The 18,997-nt window shown below is 39.7% G+C and overlaps 1 protein-coding gene and 1 long non-coding RNA gene across 3 annotated transcripts in view; one reads left to right on the top strand and one right to left on the bottom strand.

The window, feature by feature from the left end:
• Gm32724 overlaps positions 1 to 18,997 on the bottom strand; it is a 29,813-nt gene that overhangs the window by 5,293 nt on the left and 5,523 nt on the right. The window contains exon 3 of one of the 2 annotated variants that reach the window (XR_001780871.2): positions 17,959 to 18,893. The exons of the other annotated variant lie outside the window; for it this stretch is intronic. This is a non-coding gene — a long non-coding RNA (predicted gene, 32724). Of the gene's footprint in view, positions 1 to 17,958; positions 18,894 to 18,997 lie in introns of those variants that run through there. 2 annotated transcript variants of the gene reach the window in all.
• Positions 15,382 to 16,435, top strand: Olfr1366 (olfactory receptor 1366). Its single transcript, NM_146283.2, has one exon. The coding sequence runs from the start codon at positions 15,406 to 15,408 to the stop codon at positions 16,390 to 16,392; it is 987 nt and encodes a 328-aa protein (NP_666395.2). The 5' UTR covers positions 15,382 to 15,405; the 3' UTR covers positions 16,393 to 16,435.

Genomic DNA, 18,997 nt, shown 5'->3' with positions numbered 1-18,997 from the left:
GTTTCAAACCCACAGAGATTCCTCCTGCCTCTGACCCCTGAATGCTAGAATTAAAGGCTTCGCCACCACACCTGGCCAGAAATTTTATTTCTGAAAGTCTGTGCTCTGTATATGTGTCACGAGGTATGTGACATCACCCTTAGAGCAACACAGACACATAATACAAGGGCAAACCTGTCTCTCCCTGTCTCCTGTCCTTGTGCCTTCTTTGCACTTGTGTGGCTTATTTAGCATCTTTTCCAGAAATGTCTAGTTGTATGACAGCTGAAGGTTTGTTGGTGATATCCTTTCTCAATAAGTTTCTTCATCCTCTGAAATAGTCATTCTGGTACCCTCTGTGTCTTTCAGTCCAAACCTATTCTTGACTCTGTGTTGCTGCTGCTTACTCAGAGTAAGTGACTAAGAGCCACTTCGTCTGAGGATCTTTTGCTGTGTCTTTACATTGGTGCTTTGGAGCACTATGAGGCTATGAACTTCCCCTCTCTTGTCTCTACCCACAAATATGTTTATATGTCTCAGCTAATTACTTAACATGCACTGTAGCTGTATATTTTGCAATGTAGGATGTAACTGTAAAACCAGAACAATTTTTCTTCGTAGTTTCACCTGCAGAAGAATGGTTTTTATTTTATCCTCAGGATACAGCCTTTCTTTTTTGATTAAGACAATAGCTGTTGCCTTCTCAGTTAAGGAATGTACTTTGCAACTTATCTTTAGCAAGTCATTTTTTCACATTACCAATTTGAGTGTTCTTGAATTTTGAGACAATTAGTAAATAAAATAGGGATAGCTTCAAGACAAGTACTACTGTATTATGTCAGTCCATGTCATAAACAATGGAGCTACTAAGTGACCAAGGGGTTGATAACACACAGAGTGTATATATATGCTAGTGGTGGTTTGAATAGGCATGGCCCCCACAGGCTCATGTGTTTGAATGCTTGGCTCATAGGGAATGGCACTATTACTAGTAATGTCCTTATTGGAGTAGGTGTGGCCTTGTTGGAGGAAGCACGCCACTGTGGAGGCAGGCTTTGAGGTCTTATATATGCTCACTGTATGCCCAGTGACACTTCTTCCTTGTGCTGCCTTCAGAACAAGATGCAGAATGCTCAGCTCCCTCTCCAGCACCAAGTCTGCCTGCACACTGCCATGCTTCCCACCTTGATGATAATGGACTCAATCTCTGAACCTGTAAGCCAGCTCCAATTAAATATTGTAGTTTATAAGAGTTGCCTTGGTCATGGGGTCTGTTCACAGCAATAAAACCCCAACTAAGACAATGTTCAACAAAGGTTGGTCATCATGCCAAGCAGGACACCATGAGACTTAGAGATGTAGTCACCACTGATAATAGCTCCAAAATGAAAACCTATGGATATTTTTGCTTCCACATCCTTTCCATTAACACCTTCAGACTTAAAAAGTAAAATGACAGAAAGCAACCTAAACACGAGTTGAATACTGGGGTTGGCCCAGGCAGACTGTCCTTGCCATGAAAGTGGAAATAAGCACAGAACCACAGTTCGATTGACAAGTTGAAAACATAAGAGCCCTTAAACACATAGCCAATGTATATGGATATTTACTGAGTTCTGGAGCTACCTAGAAAGCTCAACTCTAGAGTAAAAACTTTGCAAAGATAGAATGAAAACTGAAATTTTATTGTGTCTACTGAAGACATGCTGGGGAAAAGAGTCTTGTCTCTTTATTACAGCTTCTCCTATTAGGAAATCTGAAGTTAGGGAGATGGCTTGCTATAATACATAGGAAACTAAGTTGGTTTTCCTACCACCATGTAAAAGTTTCACATTAGCATAGTGAGCAATTTCTATGATTCTGGCTCTGAAGGATGGAGAATCTCAAGCTCTTACTGACCAGTCCAGCCAAAATGACAAATTCTAGGATTATGGAGAAACCATATGTATGAATAAAGGAAGGAAGAAAGGAAGGGGGCAGGGAAAAGAAGGGAGAGAAGGAAAGGAATGAAGAGAGTGGAGAAACAACTGAAGACGACATCCCAGATTTACCCTCTAACATCCACACATGCTCACAAATATACACAAAAGGACACTTGACAACATTTGAAGCAGTCTGAATCAGAAGACTAAGAAAGTAAGAAGACTAAGGAATAACAGTAGATCTAGGAATGGCAACACATGTTCAGTGTTCTGTTTGTACAACATTTCTTGCTTAACTTACTGCTGATTTTGCCCCATTGTGTTATAGCTTTTGGATGACTGTCCCATTTTCCCCCTGTGGATATTATAAAAGATACTGAACATGCGTCATCAGCACATACAGACGTCCTCATCCCAACTTTCTATCTTCTTGATTTTCTCATGCCTGAGCCTCTTCCTTGACACCTCACTGTTTAGTACCCCTATACCTGCAGCTCTGGGTCAGACTTACCCTACAATGGGAGAACAATACTCCAACTAAAAATCTCTTGCTAGCAAGTAGAAAGCCCAGTGCCAGGAATAGGTTAATGTTTTACATTACTGGTCAAAAGGGTCACACAGGCATTACAGGCTGTTGACGTTATTCTTGGCTACCCTCCAGAACCTAACAGTAAAATCCTATTGTTGAAGACACTACATATTCGAATCACAGACTAGGGAGAAATCAAGCTGGTAGTACTCACCTAATAGCTTCATCCCTGCTGACCTGCTTTTACAGTGCTGAAAAGGATTGTGCATTCTACAAGAACCAAAAAACATCATTGATCTCACCCAGCTGTGAATCCTGAAAATGTCAATGACTGACTAGATACATTCACTTGTGCAATATGGCACAGTGGTCATGGGAGTGGCCAATCATTTTCTTCTTGGATATAAATCATGCCCCATGAGATAGAGGCCATATCTGGCATGGTTAAAGGGGTCAAGAATCTGTGACTAATTATTGGTCATGGACTCTAGGGGAGAACCCAATACTCTGCTAAATGGACATAGTATTAAAATTACTTTTTAAACTACAATTTGTTTTAATTTGTAATGATTTCTATTGATAGACAAATGAATGTCAATGTGATATTTTCTCTTTCTTGCTTCTTTTTTTATTTTCTGTTTCCCCTGTTTTTATTTTTTAATTAATTTATTTTTACATTCCATATTCCATTCCCACCCCCCCCCATCTACCCTCCAATTGCTCCACATCCCACACCTCCTGCCCACACCCCTGTCTCCATGTGGATGACCACCCAACCCCCACCTCACCTGACTTCTAAATTCCCTGGGACCTCCAGTCTCTTGAGGGTTAGGTGCAACATTTCTGAATGAACAGTGGGTTCCAGCTCAAGGGGAGGTCCCAAGGCCTGACATTATTACTGAGGCTATGGAGAGCTCACAAAAAGGAACCTATCATGACTGCCCTCCAAAAGACCCAAAAACCAGCTGAAAGTATCAGATGCAGATATTTACATCCAACCAATGGACAGACGCAGCTGACAACTGTTAATGAATTAGGGAAGGCTGAAAGAAGCTGAGGAGAAAGGTGATCCTGTAGGAGAAACAGCAATCTCAATTAATCTGGACCCCTGAGATCTCTCAAACACTGGACCACCAAACAGACCGCATACAGCAACTGATATGAGGCCACTAACACACAAACAGTAGAGGACTTCCTGTCCATTCAGCGGAAATGACTTCTAATAACCTATTGCTTTACCAATAGAGCAGAGCATTTCTCAATCCTCACCAGAGAAGCTTCTTGTTGCAGTAAATGGCAATTAACGCAGAGCTTCACAATTGGTCAACATGCAAAGAATAAGGAACTATGGAGTAGGGCTGCAGAGATAGATGGCTCAATAGCTAAGAGCACTGGCTGCTCTTACAGAGAGAGGGTCTGTGTTCAATTCCCAGCTCCCACATGGCAGTCCCCAACTCTCTGTAACTCCCATTCTAGAGATCTAATGCTTTCCTCTGGTTCCTGTGGGCACCACACAAATGGGGAATACAGCTATATACATAACATCTATATACATAAAATAATAAAATTTAAAAATTATTTTTAAAAGAGACTGTGTACGTCTCAGAGTTACATAGAACATACAAATCAGACCTCTTTTTCATAGGAATTTTGAGTACGATAGGGTGGAAAAATTGTTATAGTCAGAAGTGGTAGATAACATCATGGAAAGACTATTTTCCTGATCCAACAAGGTAGTAGTACCTATGAGCTCAAAATGATTCTGACAAGACCTCCTCAAGCTCAAGACTGACAGAAGTTGGGTGTAAATGGAGAGAAGAGAGGGTTATTATAGGAGTAGTTAAGAGAGAGGTGAATATGGTTAAGATATATTGTACAAAATTCTCCAAGAACTAATAAATATATTGGTTTGGGGGGGTTGGGGTTTTTGGTTTTGTTGTTGTTATTTTTTAATTTTAGTTTATTTTTAATTTATTTTTTTACACACCATATTCCATTCCCTGCCCACCCCATCCATCCTCCGACTGTTCCACACCCCACACCTTCTCCTGACCCCACCCTGTCTCCACATGGATGTCCCCAACTCCCACCCTACCTGCCCTCTAGTCTCCCTGAGGCCTCCAGTCTCTTGAGGGTTAGATGAATCATCTCTGAATGAACACAGACCCGGAAGTCCTCTACTGTATGTGTGTTGGGGACCTCATATCAGCTGGTGTATGCTGTCTGTTGGTCCAGTGTTTGAGAGATCGCAGAGGTCCAGGTTAATTGAGACTGCTGGTCCTCCTACAGGATCTCCCTTCTCCTCAGCTTCTTTCAGCCTTCCCTAACTCAACAACAGGGGTCAGCTGCTTCTGTCCATTGGTTGGGTGCAAACATCTTCATCTGACTCTTTCAACTGGTTTTTGGGTCTTTTGGAGGGCAGTCATGATAGGTCCCTTTTTGTGAGCGCTCCATAGCCTCAGTAATAGTGTCAGGCCTTGGGACCTCCCCTTGAGCTGGATCCCACTTTGGGCCTGTTGCTGGACCTTCTTTTCCTCAGGCTCCTCTTCATTTCCATTCCTGTAATTCTTTCAGACAGGAACAATTATGGGTCAGAGATGTGACAGTGGGGTGTGAACTCCATCCCTCACTTGATGCCATGTCTTCCTGCTGGAGGTGGGCTCTATAAGTTCCCTCTCCCTTCTTTTGGGCATTTCAGCTAAGGTCCCTCCCTTTGAGACCTGGTGCATTCTGGAGGGACCCCCTCCTATTTCCTGAGGTTGCTTATTTCCATTCTTTCTGCTGGCCCTCAGAGCTTCAGTCCTTTTATTGTTTTGTTTTGTTTTTCGAGACAGGGTTTTTCTGTATAGCCCTGGCTGTCCTGGAACTCACTTTGTAGATCAGGCTGTCCTCGAACTCAGAAATCAGCCTGCCTCTGCCTCCCGAGTGCTGGAATTAAAGGTGTGTGCCACCATGCCCGGCTCCTTTTATTGTTTTTAAAAGTTACATTATTCTTCCTTTCCCAAGTTTAGAAATTCACTTCTGTTTAATACAAAAAGCTTCTGAAAATCTTGACCATTACTAAATGAGAGTGTTTCAGCAAATTGTCTTATCTGCACAGTACGTTTTTGTAGGGTTATATAGGATGAAACAGTGGACCTTCCATCAGTATCAAGTCTTCAAAGGCTGGAGAAAGTGCCCCTGCTTATAGACAAAGATCTCACTGCAGTCTGTCAAGTTTGAAATCTTGGATCTTCTTGCAATATCTGTGAGTTATTTGGAAGCTGAGACATTCTTCCTTCTTTTCCTTCTGCCACAACAGTCTTTTTTCACTTCCCTCACAAGGATATGCCCTCCCAAGAGACCAACAGCTAGACCTAGGAACCATCTGAGTGCCTAACTGGTTAAACTTACAGAGACTCAAGTAAACCCTGATTGGATAAGAGATGCAAATGAAGGCATAAAATAGGACCAATCAAAAATGAGCTGTCAACTATAAGCAAGTAAGGCAAAATAAAGCCTTCAAACCTGAGCGTTCTCCTAGGGGCCACCGCTCCTTCCCCTTCCTCCACGTTAGAGGTGATGTGGGGAGAATAGGGAAAAGTCCAGGAAACCTATTACTCCATATCTGTTCATTACTCTAATTGCCACCAGTAAAAAGCACCATGTTGAGCTCTGAGGTTCATGGACCTTTCTTCATTATAGCTGCCTTCACTAAACCTGTAAACTGATCTTCCTATTTCTACCTTCCAGGTGCTAGGATTGCAGGCATGAGCTGCTATGGGGACAGTTAGCTACTCAGATGGCCCCTACGTTTAGCTGTTGGCCTCTTGGGAGAACATATTCTAGTGAGGGAAGTGAAGGAAGGCTTTGCAGCAGAAGGAAAAGAAGAAAAAATGTTCCAGCTGTCTTGTTCCATATCTGTCTTTTGGCTTCTAGTGCTGTCTGTAAGTTTTGGCATTCCTTGGCCGATAAACCCAAGAAACTAGAACTAGAATAGTCTAGTTTTTTTTTTTTTTCTCATGTGACATTCTGTCCTCCTATCTAGTTTTGTGTCTCTGTACTCTTGAATGACCAATCACATATGGGCCCTTTTAAATTAAATGTGCACTCAACTGATTACATTTGCAAAGATCTAGTCTCCAAATAAAACTACATTTATTGGTACAGTATCTTTTTGGGTAACATCATTCAAAATGTAAACAGGAAGCTTTGTCCTTGGCCTCTCCTTCTCTTTTTCACAATGTCTTCATCATTTAGAAGCACTTAGGTTTTGTTAATGGTCTCTATTAATGTTTTTCCTGCTTTCAATTTTATTTAATTCTGCTCTAAATTGGTGTGTGTGTGTGTGTGTGTGTGTGTGTGTGTGTGTGTTTACTGACTTTGGATGCTGGTTGCTCTTCTTCTAGCTTCCTAAGATAAAACCTTACACTATTGATTTTAGGTCTTTTTTCTTATTTAGTGATGCATTTATAATTTTCATGTAAGAAATGCTTTCACAGCACCCCAGAAATTTCAATAAATTTTCTCTTCAATTAACTCAATTATATTACAACTTTCTCTCTTTATTTCTTGTATAGCACAGATGTTATTAAGAAGTATAGTTTTGAGCTGGAGAGATCACCCAGCAGTTAGCTGCTCTTCCAGCAGTTCCCAACACTGATGTCAGTCAGCTCTCACAACTGTAACTATAGCTCCAATTTAATATAGAACCATGTGGGGCCCTTTCATTATCTTTCTCTTATTAGGTTCTAGGTTACACTTGTTGTGTATGACCTCAGAGTTCACATTGTACTACTTCTATTTCTTTAATCTATGAAAGTACATTTATAGTTGAGAGTATGAACTATCTCCATTCATGACCCATGTGAACTTTAATAGAACGCATAGTCTCACGCTATTGGATAAAGCAGTCTATAGCCCTTAGTGTGATAGTCAATTGACAGTGCTGTTGAGTTCAGCTCTGTCCTAACTGATTTTCTGCCTTCTAGAGATATCAAGAATTGTGATTAATCTTGGTTGTTGGCTTGACTGTATGGAGAGACACTTAGAAAATGGGTAAAGAAAGCTTCAGTGTGTGTCAATAAGGAACTTTCAGAGAAGACTGACATATTAGTCAGTAAAGATGCACTCTGATGTGGGCAGCACTAGCAATAGACTAGGGGCCTGGCTGAGTCAATGAAACAGTAGGGAAGACCTCACACTCAAGCGTACTGGGCCCTTCAAATGCTACACGTTTTTAAAGGGCTACCAGAGGGTCCGTGGATGCCTGATTCCAGCATCTTCAGTCTCTAGACAAAATCTCCATGAAGTTTCCAGATCTTCCTCTTCAAGATGAGGTTGCATCATGGGATCCTCTCAGTCTCTACTGTCCCTCACTCCTCCTTTTCAGGTAGTCATTGTGGAATTTCCCAACCTCTAATAAATCCCCTCTCCATACACACACACACCCCAAGTATATATATATGGTTCTATTCATCTGAAGGACCTTAATACAGATGTCTAAACATCAGTGATAAAGAGATATTGGATTATCTCACTATAGTAATGGATCCACCAATTTTATCTTACAGTTTGGACAATGTTTCCCTTGTATAACTTTGTTGTGAGGTTTGTGCCTGCCAAGGATTGTTAGGTCTTCTTGGGTATTTAACCCTTGTATCATTTTACTATATTCCTCATTATCCCTGGTACCTTTTTATGCTTTGGAGTCTTTTCAATCTGAAACAAATACAGTCATTAGAACTATACGCTTCTATGTTTGTGTTCATAATCAGTGTGGGATATTTATAGATAATAGGTAATTGCACCTTGTGTTTTGATTCATCTAGGCAACTCAGTATTTTCATAGCATATATATTTATATCATTAGGGTTTAAAGTTATTAACCACACAGTTGGATAAATATTTACCACATTTGTTAGTGTTTTGTCCTCACTTTCCTGGTCCTATTTGTTTTCTTCTCTCATTTTGCCTTGTATTTCTTCATTAATGTATTTATTCACTTTACATCCCAGTCAAAGTCCCCTCCCTGCTCTCCTCCCAGTCCTACCCTCACAAATCTCTCCCCCCCCCCAGTACCCTACCTTCTCCTCATAGAAGGGGAAGCCTCCCTTAGGTACTACCGCACACTGGGACATCAAGTCAAAGCAGGAGTAAGTGTATCTTCTCCCACAGAGGCCCAATCTTGCTTTGCATTTCTTAATTGTACATTTTATATATCAACACACTTTTCCTGGATTGCAATAATATATTTTATGACTGAAATATTTTATAATCTTAGGCAGTTGCCCTAAAGCTTGCATTTCTCATGTGACTGAGATGTTTTCAAAAAATGCTTCACAGATAAACAAGTGTCTTATGATAATAAAATATTTCAAATTCCTCCTTGCTGTCCTTTGTTTCATTGCTTCTATATTCATTCTACATATACATCAGCATATATAATATGTATGCTATGTGCATGTATACATATATGCAATGCATATATAAAATAATGCATTGTCACTGTGCATGCTGCTCAAATGATGAAGTATGTTCCTAGAATGCATGAGGCACTGCATAAGCTAGGGAGGGAATACAGAACCATAATTCCATTACTCAGAAGGTGGAAACAAGCGTTTAAAGTCATCTCTAGCTACATAGTGTGTTCAGAGATAGCCTGGGCTACATGAAATCTTGTCTTAAAAAATACATTGCTGGGCTGGAGAGATGGCTCAGTGGTTAAGAGCTCTTCTTCCAGAGGTCCTGAGTCCAATTCCCAGCAACCACATGATGGCTAACAACCATTTGTAATAAGACCTGATGCCTTCCTTTGGTGTATCCCAGGAGAACCACAATGTACTCATGTACAAAAAATAAATCTTAACAAAAAGATACATTCTGATTTACAAGGTTTAAGTAAATATTCTCTGAGGATCTGTGTATTAAAGGCTTAGCCATTAGCTATGATGCAAATGGGAGGCATAGAACTTTCGAAAGGTAAGGCCTAGAGGGAGACATTTAGCTAAGCAGAGGACACTTTTGCAGAAGATACTGGCATTCTCTCTCACTCTTGCTCTCTCGCTCTCTTTGTCCCTTCCTCTGACTCCCCCTTCCCCTCCCCCTCCCCCTCTATCTCTCTTTCTCTCCTCTCTCATCATAAGAAGAAATCCAAGCTATTCTACTAGAAGATGGGGATATTATCAACATGAGCTATCCAAGACCAGTGATCCTAAGCTGACCCTGTACCTAAATCAGACAAATATATGAATCAAGTAAAAAAATCAGAACTACTCAACTTCATACAGCTCAAATTTCTGATGCACCTAATTGCACACTATATAAATGATTGGTGTTAAGCTATTTAGTTTTGCAGAAATTTGTTATATAGAAAACCACTTGCTGGTACAGACCTTTTGACATGTAAAGCTATGCATTATAAGAATAGTACCAGCAAGAATGTACCACACAGCTGGGAGTGGTGGCACATGCCTTTAATCCCAGCACTGGGGAGGCAGAGGCAGGCTGATTTCTGAGTTCGAGGCCAGCCTGGTCTACAAAGTGAGTTCCAGGACAGCCAGGGCTATACAGAGAAACCCTGTCTCAAAAAAACAAAAACAAAAACAACAAAAAAGAATGTCCCACACAAACTGTTCATCTTCCCCATGTATATACAGAATGTTAAATAGAACATTTCCAAAACCTTGGGTATCAGCCCCAGGAAAACCTATGCACTGAGCCTATAAGGCCTTGCTTATCCATGATTACATTAGTGCTAGTACTATGGAATAGAAAATAAGATGAAATATGTGATTTCTGGCTACATATTCATTACTTCATCTCCTTTGTCACAAAATGGGTCCTTGAATATCAGGCATTTGTAAGCTGGAGGAAGATAATGCTAATGGAATGTTCAATCATGGAACATAGAACCTACATTTAGGGAAACTGATCAACTCTACTAAAGAAGAAATTCCTCAAGTTGTTGTGATTATTGTTGTTTGAGGGGGAAGAGAGACAAGCTATAGCATTCTTGGAAGCATAGAAACAATCTCTAGATGCTATCTCTGGGTCTCCCTGGGGAATCATCTTCCATAGTATTGTCCCTACAGTTACAATTGGGAAACCACAAAGGAGATGAAGTCATGATTGCTGGAGTTCGGGGACTTTGATCAAGATTGGGTCCCCACAGGGCTCAAAGGGGTTGTGAGCCTTAATATGGAGAAGTCCTTTAGTCACTCACATTCACCCTGCACCTTTTGTGACCTGCTTACAAACTGTCCCTTCCCTCAACTGTGTGCCTTCTGAGGAAAGGGAAACAGTCTCACATTTTGCATTTTTCATTACCTCCACGTGAAACTTCGAAGTTAATTCACTCAAAGAAATCATATGATCGCCTGGTAAGTGAGCATGGAACTGAACAAGGGAAGTGAGCAGATTTGGAAAATCAGGACGAATATATGTCACTTCCTGGACAAGGAAGACAAGTTCAGACTGTAGGTAAGGCCTTGTATAACCTATAGTCGGTACCTAATAACCACCTGTAGAATTCATTAATCAAATAGCAAATGCCTACTTCTGAAAATATGGAATCAAATATTCAGTAGAGACATGATGAAAAATAGAATAGAAAATCTGTCTGAGACTGAGAACTGTAGCTTAATGTTTAGCATATGTGAGGTCCTGAGTTCAGTCCCCAGAACCACAAAAAAAGAAGAGGAAAGTGGGGGGTCAGAGAGGGGAGAAAACAAAAGGAAGGAAAGAAAGGAGAAAAAGGAGGGAGGGAAGGTGGGAGGAAGGAAGGAAGGAAGGAAGGAAGGAAGGAAGGAAGGAAGGAAGGAAGGAAGGAAAAAAATCTTATTTCAGATCCTGCCTCTACTAAAACACATTGCTTACATAATAAGAACGCAATATGTATATGATGATACACAAAGTGAAGGTATATGGTGACTACTGTGCTCTCCGCCTTGGTGAAGGATGTATAGTTCCTTGTGTTGCTGTAGAATTTATTTGGTTGGCTTTACATGCTGTTAATTGCTTTAGACTTCTTGTAGGAAAAATACTCTTTCTTAGGAAAAGTGAAGGATGTGGTGCCTTTCATGGACTGTGGTCTCTGTAACACCCTGTGTGTCTTGATGAGGACACAGATGACTCTGCAGCAGAAGTATCTACAACATAGTTCTACCGTAAATTATTGAGAAGCCACTTTTGCATCTTGCAGGATCTTGTTGTAGAATAATCCCTTTATGTATTCTTCGTAAACAACTGCTTTGTTATTTTAGATACCTTCTTTAACAGAATCATACGAAGAGCTTTAAGATAACCTCTAATGATAGGCATGAATGAAAATAAGGGGAGAAAGTACTAGAAAAAGATTACCCGTGGTTGAAATTTCTAAGTAAATAATAATACGTATATATTTGGCCTAAACCATAATCAAAATGAAGGAGCCTGTGTCTTCAGAACTGGAATTAGAATCTAATTCAATGTGGCATGACAGTCAAAGGCACACAGAGAGATTAAGGCCTGAGGCATAGATGATGAACATTCTGCAACTTTATCATTTTCTGTAAAAGTATTTTTCCTCCCTCTCAGCAAGCAGATGTCCTCTCTTGTACAGTCCACACAGCATACGGTGGTCATAGCTCAAATCCTAAATATTCATACTTCCTCTATCCAAGAACCCACTTCACCTGGCCAGTCCCTGCCTCCCACACCCAGGAAACAGAGAAGAACAGTAACAAAGAGCAACCTGGATTAGAACAGGAAAGAGTACAGACTCCATCACCGAGAAGAGGAAGCTCACATTCAAACTTCCTAGCTAACTTTATGGTGATAAATGAAATTATGGTAAGAGGTAAAAGTGGCCATTTCTGCTGGGACAATGTGAGGTGGAAATGGAGCAAGGCATAAGAAGAAGGGTTCCAGAAATTAATGGTTTATTAATTCTGCTTCCTGCAAAGCTCCTAGCTTGCTTTTTCCCTTCATCCATAGCCCCTGATAGTCTCTTATGAAAATCTATCCCTTATCCTCTTGACATATGCTAGAGAACATCTATTCAACCAAAATTTTAAGTGCTGTGTGGAAGGAACTGCCAAGTGATGTAATACTATCAAACCTGTGTTTCCTGAAATCACATTTGTCTTTTAGCATGAGAGCAGTTATAAGCAGTAGGTTGGTATTTTATCTACTATGGTAAGCTTACAGACTATGGAAAGAGTTTCTAATCATTTCTGGAAGTTCCCAGGAAATTCCCACTTGATGTGTGTGTTCTCTGGAGTCCAAAGCATCAGTCAGTGCTCTCTCGAATTCAGATTCCCACCTTAGATTCAGTCAATGACAAGTGATCTGGGAGAGCCACTTTATTTTCCTTAGTTTTCACCAATAGACTTTAGCCCTCTGCCTCAGACACAAGCCAGCAGACTGAGAGCAATCCATGATCCAGCAAAGGAGTTTTATATGTGCTTTATCTCACCTTCTCTGGCATGCAGTTTATTCCATATTAAAAAAAAAAAAAACAAACTACTTAGTCTGAGCTGATGAGCAAATATAAAGTATTTATAAAGCAGAGTGTGTCTCTAGTTGCTTTCTAATATCCACTATAATGAAAACAAAGTGACTGGATAGTACATTGCCAGAGAGAAAAGTCACCACAGAGGGAACATACTTTTGTCTAATAACAACAGAAATGGCTCCTGAGTTTCAATTAGATTCACTTATTTACTCAACAAAAACATACTGAAGACTATTAGGTTTTTTTTTCCTGTGTATCTGAACTTGAAATTTTACATGAGCAGATTCAAATAAAAGGAAACAAAGAAAAAAGAATATTCCAGATAATAGTTATATGAAGACAACATAATAACTTAGGAAAGTTTTAGATAAGATAGTCAGAGACTTTCAAAGGCAAGAAGCTATAGAGAGATACAATTTCAGTGTGTGTCAGAAAATTCTAAGAGCAAAAAAAAAATGGTCATAGGAAGATATAAGTCTCGAGAGGTAAGGAGGGGCTCAGAAGACACTGTGGGCCATGATACAGAATTTGGAATTGGATTGAATTGAATTTAAAACATCGTAAGTTTTTTGTTTCCATGTGATCCTGTTCATCGGTTGTTTTGCTTTTTTTTGTTTTGTTTCTATATAAGACAGTGGAGCTTTGTTGAGAAAAGAAAATTGAAATTATGATGTTCGCAGGAAAACAGATGGAGTTAGTGGTTATCATGCTAAATGAAATAAGCCAGACTCAGAAAGAAATACTGTGTGTTTTCTCTCATGTACAAATTGGACTATAAGTGGATGGAAGGGTGTTTAAAGAGAGGGAGGGGGGAATAAAAGGGGTAATGTCATAGAAGCAGGAGTAACATTATTTGGGAAGCCATCAAGAAAGGAAGGAGAGGGAAGGAGCATGGCAGTGAAATGAATAAGGACAAGGTACACTGATGATACATGACTGATATGTCACAGTGGAACCCACTGCTTACATGCTAGCCAAAGGCTAACTGGAAAAATCAGAACAGATTAAGAAGAAAAGTGGACAAATCTTTGTTTTATATTGAAGGATAATCCTACAACAGAGATAGAAGTGGTATTCCAAGGGGGAAGACTATAGGAAGGAAGGCTGCTCAGAAGTTGGTTACAGCTTCCCAGGAAAAAACTGTGAGTCTAAGTGGCCCAGACGTGATGCCACAGGTTACAGGGGCTACAGGTGATGGAGTCTGGTTTCAACACTGACTAAACAAACCTATGTCCCTCCTATCTAGCATCTGCTCCTACTACTGCAAACTCATCTGTTGTGATAATACCTCATCTCTCTGTCCAAATGTCTCCTTAATACTGTTCGGTTTCCTGACCCAGGAACAGGGACTGTGATGCATAGTTTACATATCAAAGCAAACATGGCTTCTGGGTTCTCCCAGTCCCTATTTGGCATACCCTGTGGTCACCCTGGACTTTCTAGTGCTGTGTTTTCTACATCTCCTAGAAATACAGTTAACTGAAGTAATACTATGATGTCAGATACTCAGTGTTCATGAGCCCTTGTTTGAAGTTATAGTTAAAATATCACAAAAACATTTCAAGTAAATCTTTACACCTTTTTGCTTTAAGCTCAATATCATCAGAGAGCTCCTGGGATCTCCATCTCTTTCTGCTTTGTAGGCAGAGACTCCGTTACAGCTCATTTTAAATTAGTGTGTATTAGTTGTACAAAGTAAGCTTTATCTCTACTCATTGTATATCCACATGTGGTATTTAACTTTTAAATATATTTGAATTCTTTTATATTTGTAGTTCAAGTAAACTATCTTTGGAGGCTTAACTTTGTACATTTGTTGAGAAATTAACTTTTTTTTGAAACTTAAGGAGATGAGCTACTTTAAACCTAATCTTACATAACCTAAATAGTAGGTACCTGGCTGGTTTTCACATAGGATGATTTTCATAGTGATGGACAAGTACCTGGGGAAGAGAACCTCACTCAAATCCCAGTGTCGGGCAAGGAGCCTTTAATTATGTTAGATCTATGGGTATACTTCAAAACAGCAGATAGTCAGGCAGCCACACACAGTAATGTGTATATAAAATAAATCTAGAGGAAGAAATGGCTGTAAAAGTAAAGGGGGCACAAGTTGGTACTTACAAGAGCAGGGGACAAGGGGAAGAGAAGATAGGGTAATAGAGTATGAACAAACTATGGAGGGATAGAAATATGATAATGAATCATCTTACTTTGTACAACTAATACACACTAATTTAAAATGAGTTGTAACAGAGCCTCTGCCTACTAAGCAGAAAGAGATGGAGATCCCATGAGCTCTCTGATGATGTTGAGCCTAAAGCAAAAGAAGATAGTCATAAAGACAACAGATGGGACAAAGAGGAACATTCATGGCTAAGTGAACTTTGGCAGAGCATCAGAGAAGAGACAGGACACCATAAAAGAAAACCATTTGGTAAATGGGGATAAGACTGGGTAGATATTTAAAGACAATACCAAGGGAAGTTGTGTTTTACCAAATGGAACTTTACTTCTCTCTATATCTCTTCATACAGGTACATCCAATGGAGAAGGAAAACCAAACCAGCCTCTCTGAGTTTCTCCTCCTGGGTTTTTCAAGTTGGCCAGGGCATCAAGGGCTTCTCTTTGCACTCTTCCTATGTCTCTATTTAACAGGACTATTTGGAAACCTCCTCATCTTGTTAGCCATTGGTTCAAACAATCACCTCCACACACCTATGTATTTCTTCCTTGCCAATTTGTCCTTGGTAGACCTCTGCCTTCCTTCAGCTACAGTCCCCAAGATGCTATTGAACATCCAAACCAAGTCTCAGTCCATCTCCTACCCTGGATGCCTGGCTCAGATGTATTTCTGTATGATGTTTGCTAACATGGACAACTTCCTTCTCACTGTGATGGCATACGACCGCTTTGTGGCCATCTGCCATCCTTTGCACTACACTACCATTATGACCCCATGCCTCTGCACATCTCTGGTGGCTTTCTCTTGGGTCATTGCCACTTTTAATCCTCTCTTGCATACCCTCATGATGGCCCGACTTCATTTCTGCTCTGAAAATATTATCCACCATTTCTTCTGTGACATCAACTCTCTCCTCCCTCTCTCCTGTTCTGATACCAGTCTCAATCAGTTGATGGTTCTGTCTGTGGTGGGCCTGATATTTGTGGTACCATCAGTTTGTATCTTAGCTTCTTATGGTCGCATTGTCTCTGCTGTGATGAAAATTACTTCTATGGAAGGAAAGCTCAAAGCATTCTCAACCTGTGGATCCCACCTTGCTTTGGTTATTCTTTTTTATGGAGCCATTGCAGGAATCTATATGAGCCCTTCATCCAACCATTCCACTGAAAAAGATTCAGCTGCATCAGTAATTTTTATGGTTGTAGCCCCCGTATTGAATCCTTTCATTTACAGCTTAAGGAACAATGAGCTGAAAGGGACTTTAAAAAAGACTCTTGGCCAGAGCAAAATATGTTCCAAGTGATTTACACTTCTCTGAAAGGAGTTCAACAGGCAGGAAAGCCTTCTGATGCCATTATTTTTATTGTCATTTTAAAAGCTATCATAAATAGTGAATGAAATTTGTCCGACCTCAATTTACTACAAATGCTGAAACTGACATAATCACAGATCATGACCATTTGAGCCCCATAGTATTTTATTGATGTTAACAGATATTTAGAACTTAAATCCATGAAAAACCAACAATAAAATATGAAATCAACATTTAATGTATTATTAAGACAGCCCAAATTGCCAGATGTGGTGGTGCAAACCTGTAATCCCAAAACTCAGGAGACAGCAGTAAAAGGATTGCTAAGAGTTTGAAGCCAACCAGGGTTATATAATGAGATCTTGTCTCAAAACAAACAAACAAACAAAAAAACTAACTAACAGTACAAATTATACCCCACAGGGAGTATTGAATGCCTCACTCCCCGCAGGACTATATGCCTCTAATAATTGATAGAAGTATGCAATAATATTACCATGCATGGAAAAAACTAAAGAATAAAGTCACTGTTGTGGAAAACTCATATTAGAAAGACAATATGAAGTCAAAGGGTGGAGATGGTAAGGCAACTTCATGTAAAGCTGCAAAAGACAGATTGCACTAAATCTGAGTCTTCTACTTATCAAAATGACTTGACAGAGGGCAAAAAGAAAGTAGTATATGTTGGCAAAAAGTGTTTGCAACCAACAAAAGTAGTGTCAATAACGTAAACTCACAGTAGCCAAAGCTACGTAGGAATGATGAGAATATTCAAAGGCTATGGGGAAGATGTGTGGGGAAGAGCATGGCATTTAAAAGTAAAGACGATGAATAAGTTAACCTGTATGGAGTGAAAGGTCACCTAAGAACCTGGTGAAAACAAAGACTGGATGGATAGTCACTAGGGGGCTGTAGGGAGGGTTTTGTTTTTGTTTTTTGTTTTTTTTAGATAATTTTGCAGATATTTTCTATAACTGTTTCATTCTCTTGTGTAAAATGTAGCGCGTGGGCTAGCATCTCATGTAGCCCAGCACTCAGGAGGCAGGGGCAGAAGGATCTCTGTAAGCTCAAGACCAACCTGGTGTATATATACGGTGACTCATATCTGTAATCTCAGTACCAAAGAGGCTGAAGTAGGAACATCAGGAGTGTAAGGCAAGCCTGGGCTACAGAGTGAATCTGTGGACTACCGGGGCTACATGAAACCCTATGTTAAATGAATTAGTGAAGTAGATATTGATGCAACTCATTGTGGAAGGGTTAAAGAATTCAATAGAAAAAAAATGAACAAATGATATGAAGTTATACTATAGTAAGAGAAGTACATAGGAAGAAAAAATATTTTGAGACAGGGTCTCACTGCATAGACCTGGTTAGCCTATGTAGACCATGCTGGCCTCAGGTTCACAGAGTTCTGCCTACCTCTGCCCCCTGAGTGCTGGTATTAAAGACACGCAACCACATCCAACTACCAAGAAATACTTTTAAATATATAGTTTCATTAGAAAATATATCTAATACCTATTTAATTGGAAAAATTAATAAATCTTTCAAATCAATCATTGAAGAGAGTTTTAATTGTGCAGTATTGTTTAAACATCAGTGATGGGATCACGCAGTGGGCAAACATTCAGTAAGGGTTTGATTATACTTGACGAGGTTTGACACCCACATGCTCTACCCAGTAGTTCTACTCCTTGGAAAAAATGCTTATGCATGAGAAAAATATTCATAGAAGCAGATGCTCTGTACAGTATGGGCAATGACCTAAGATATCCAGTATTTCTATTTGAAATGAATGAGTTAATTGAGGATATAGCAAGCAAAAGGAAAAAAATAGCAAGTAGCAAATAATAAATGATCTTCAAATCAGGAGTTAGTTCACAACATCCAGCAGAATTGATGAGAGTATCATGATTTACATAACAATGGAAATATCATTAAATCAAGAGCTTACAAACAACTTCCATGAGGCAGAAATAGAATGACATTGGAGCAGCCTACTGGAGCTCTCAGTTTAGCTTTCTCTTGGTGGATAAGCTTTGATCTTCCTGTCTACTCTGCAGGCGCTTTTACATCCTGAGATAGGCACTCTGGAGATCACGTGCACTACTAGCTTTTCAAATGTCCAGATGAGCCTACATATTTTGGGTTCATCCTAGATTTATGTTCCCAAAGTTTTCAATGTTTTTATATCTACCTAAGCATGTAAGATATCTTCAGGCTTAACCCAGGGAGAATCAAATTATGGTTTATTCTTGGGACAGCAAAACATTAGTTAGTATTGACACTGGATGTTTTGGAAACCTTAAATCACTCATCATTCAGTAAGTAATATATCATTTTGTGTAAGGCACTAAGAATAGTGAGCAAAGCAAATATGGTTTTTTATTTTGTGGAGACAGTTGTGCCATTATATAACTGGTAAGATATAAAATCAGGAGGAGGTAGTCAGAGAAGTCCATTAGATGAAGCAACATGTATCCTCCACCCTAAAAATGGAGTAGAAATTTAGTCATGAAATTAGTAAGAGGGGAAAACATTTCAGATCAAAAAGTTATGGCTGTTGTCACCTTGAACTAGAGAAGCTATCATT

The sequence above is a fragment of the Mus musculus genome, chromosome 13 (genome assembly GCF_000001635.26).
Source record: "Mus musculus strain C57BL/6J chromosome 13, GRCm38.p6 C57BL/6J".
In the NCBI taxonomy this organism is placed as follows: Eukaryota; Metazoa; Chordata; class Mammalia; order Rodentia; family Muridae; genus Mus; species Mus musculus.
The sequence above is the reverse complement of the archived record's forward strand: the minus strand, read 5'-3'. Positions and strand labels throughout refer to the sequence as shown.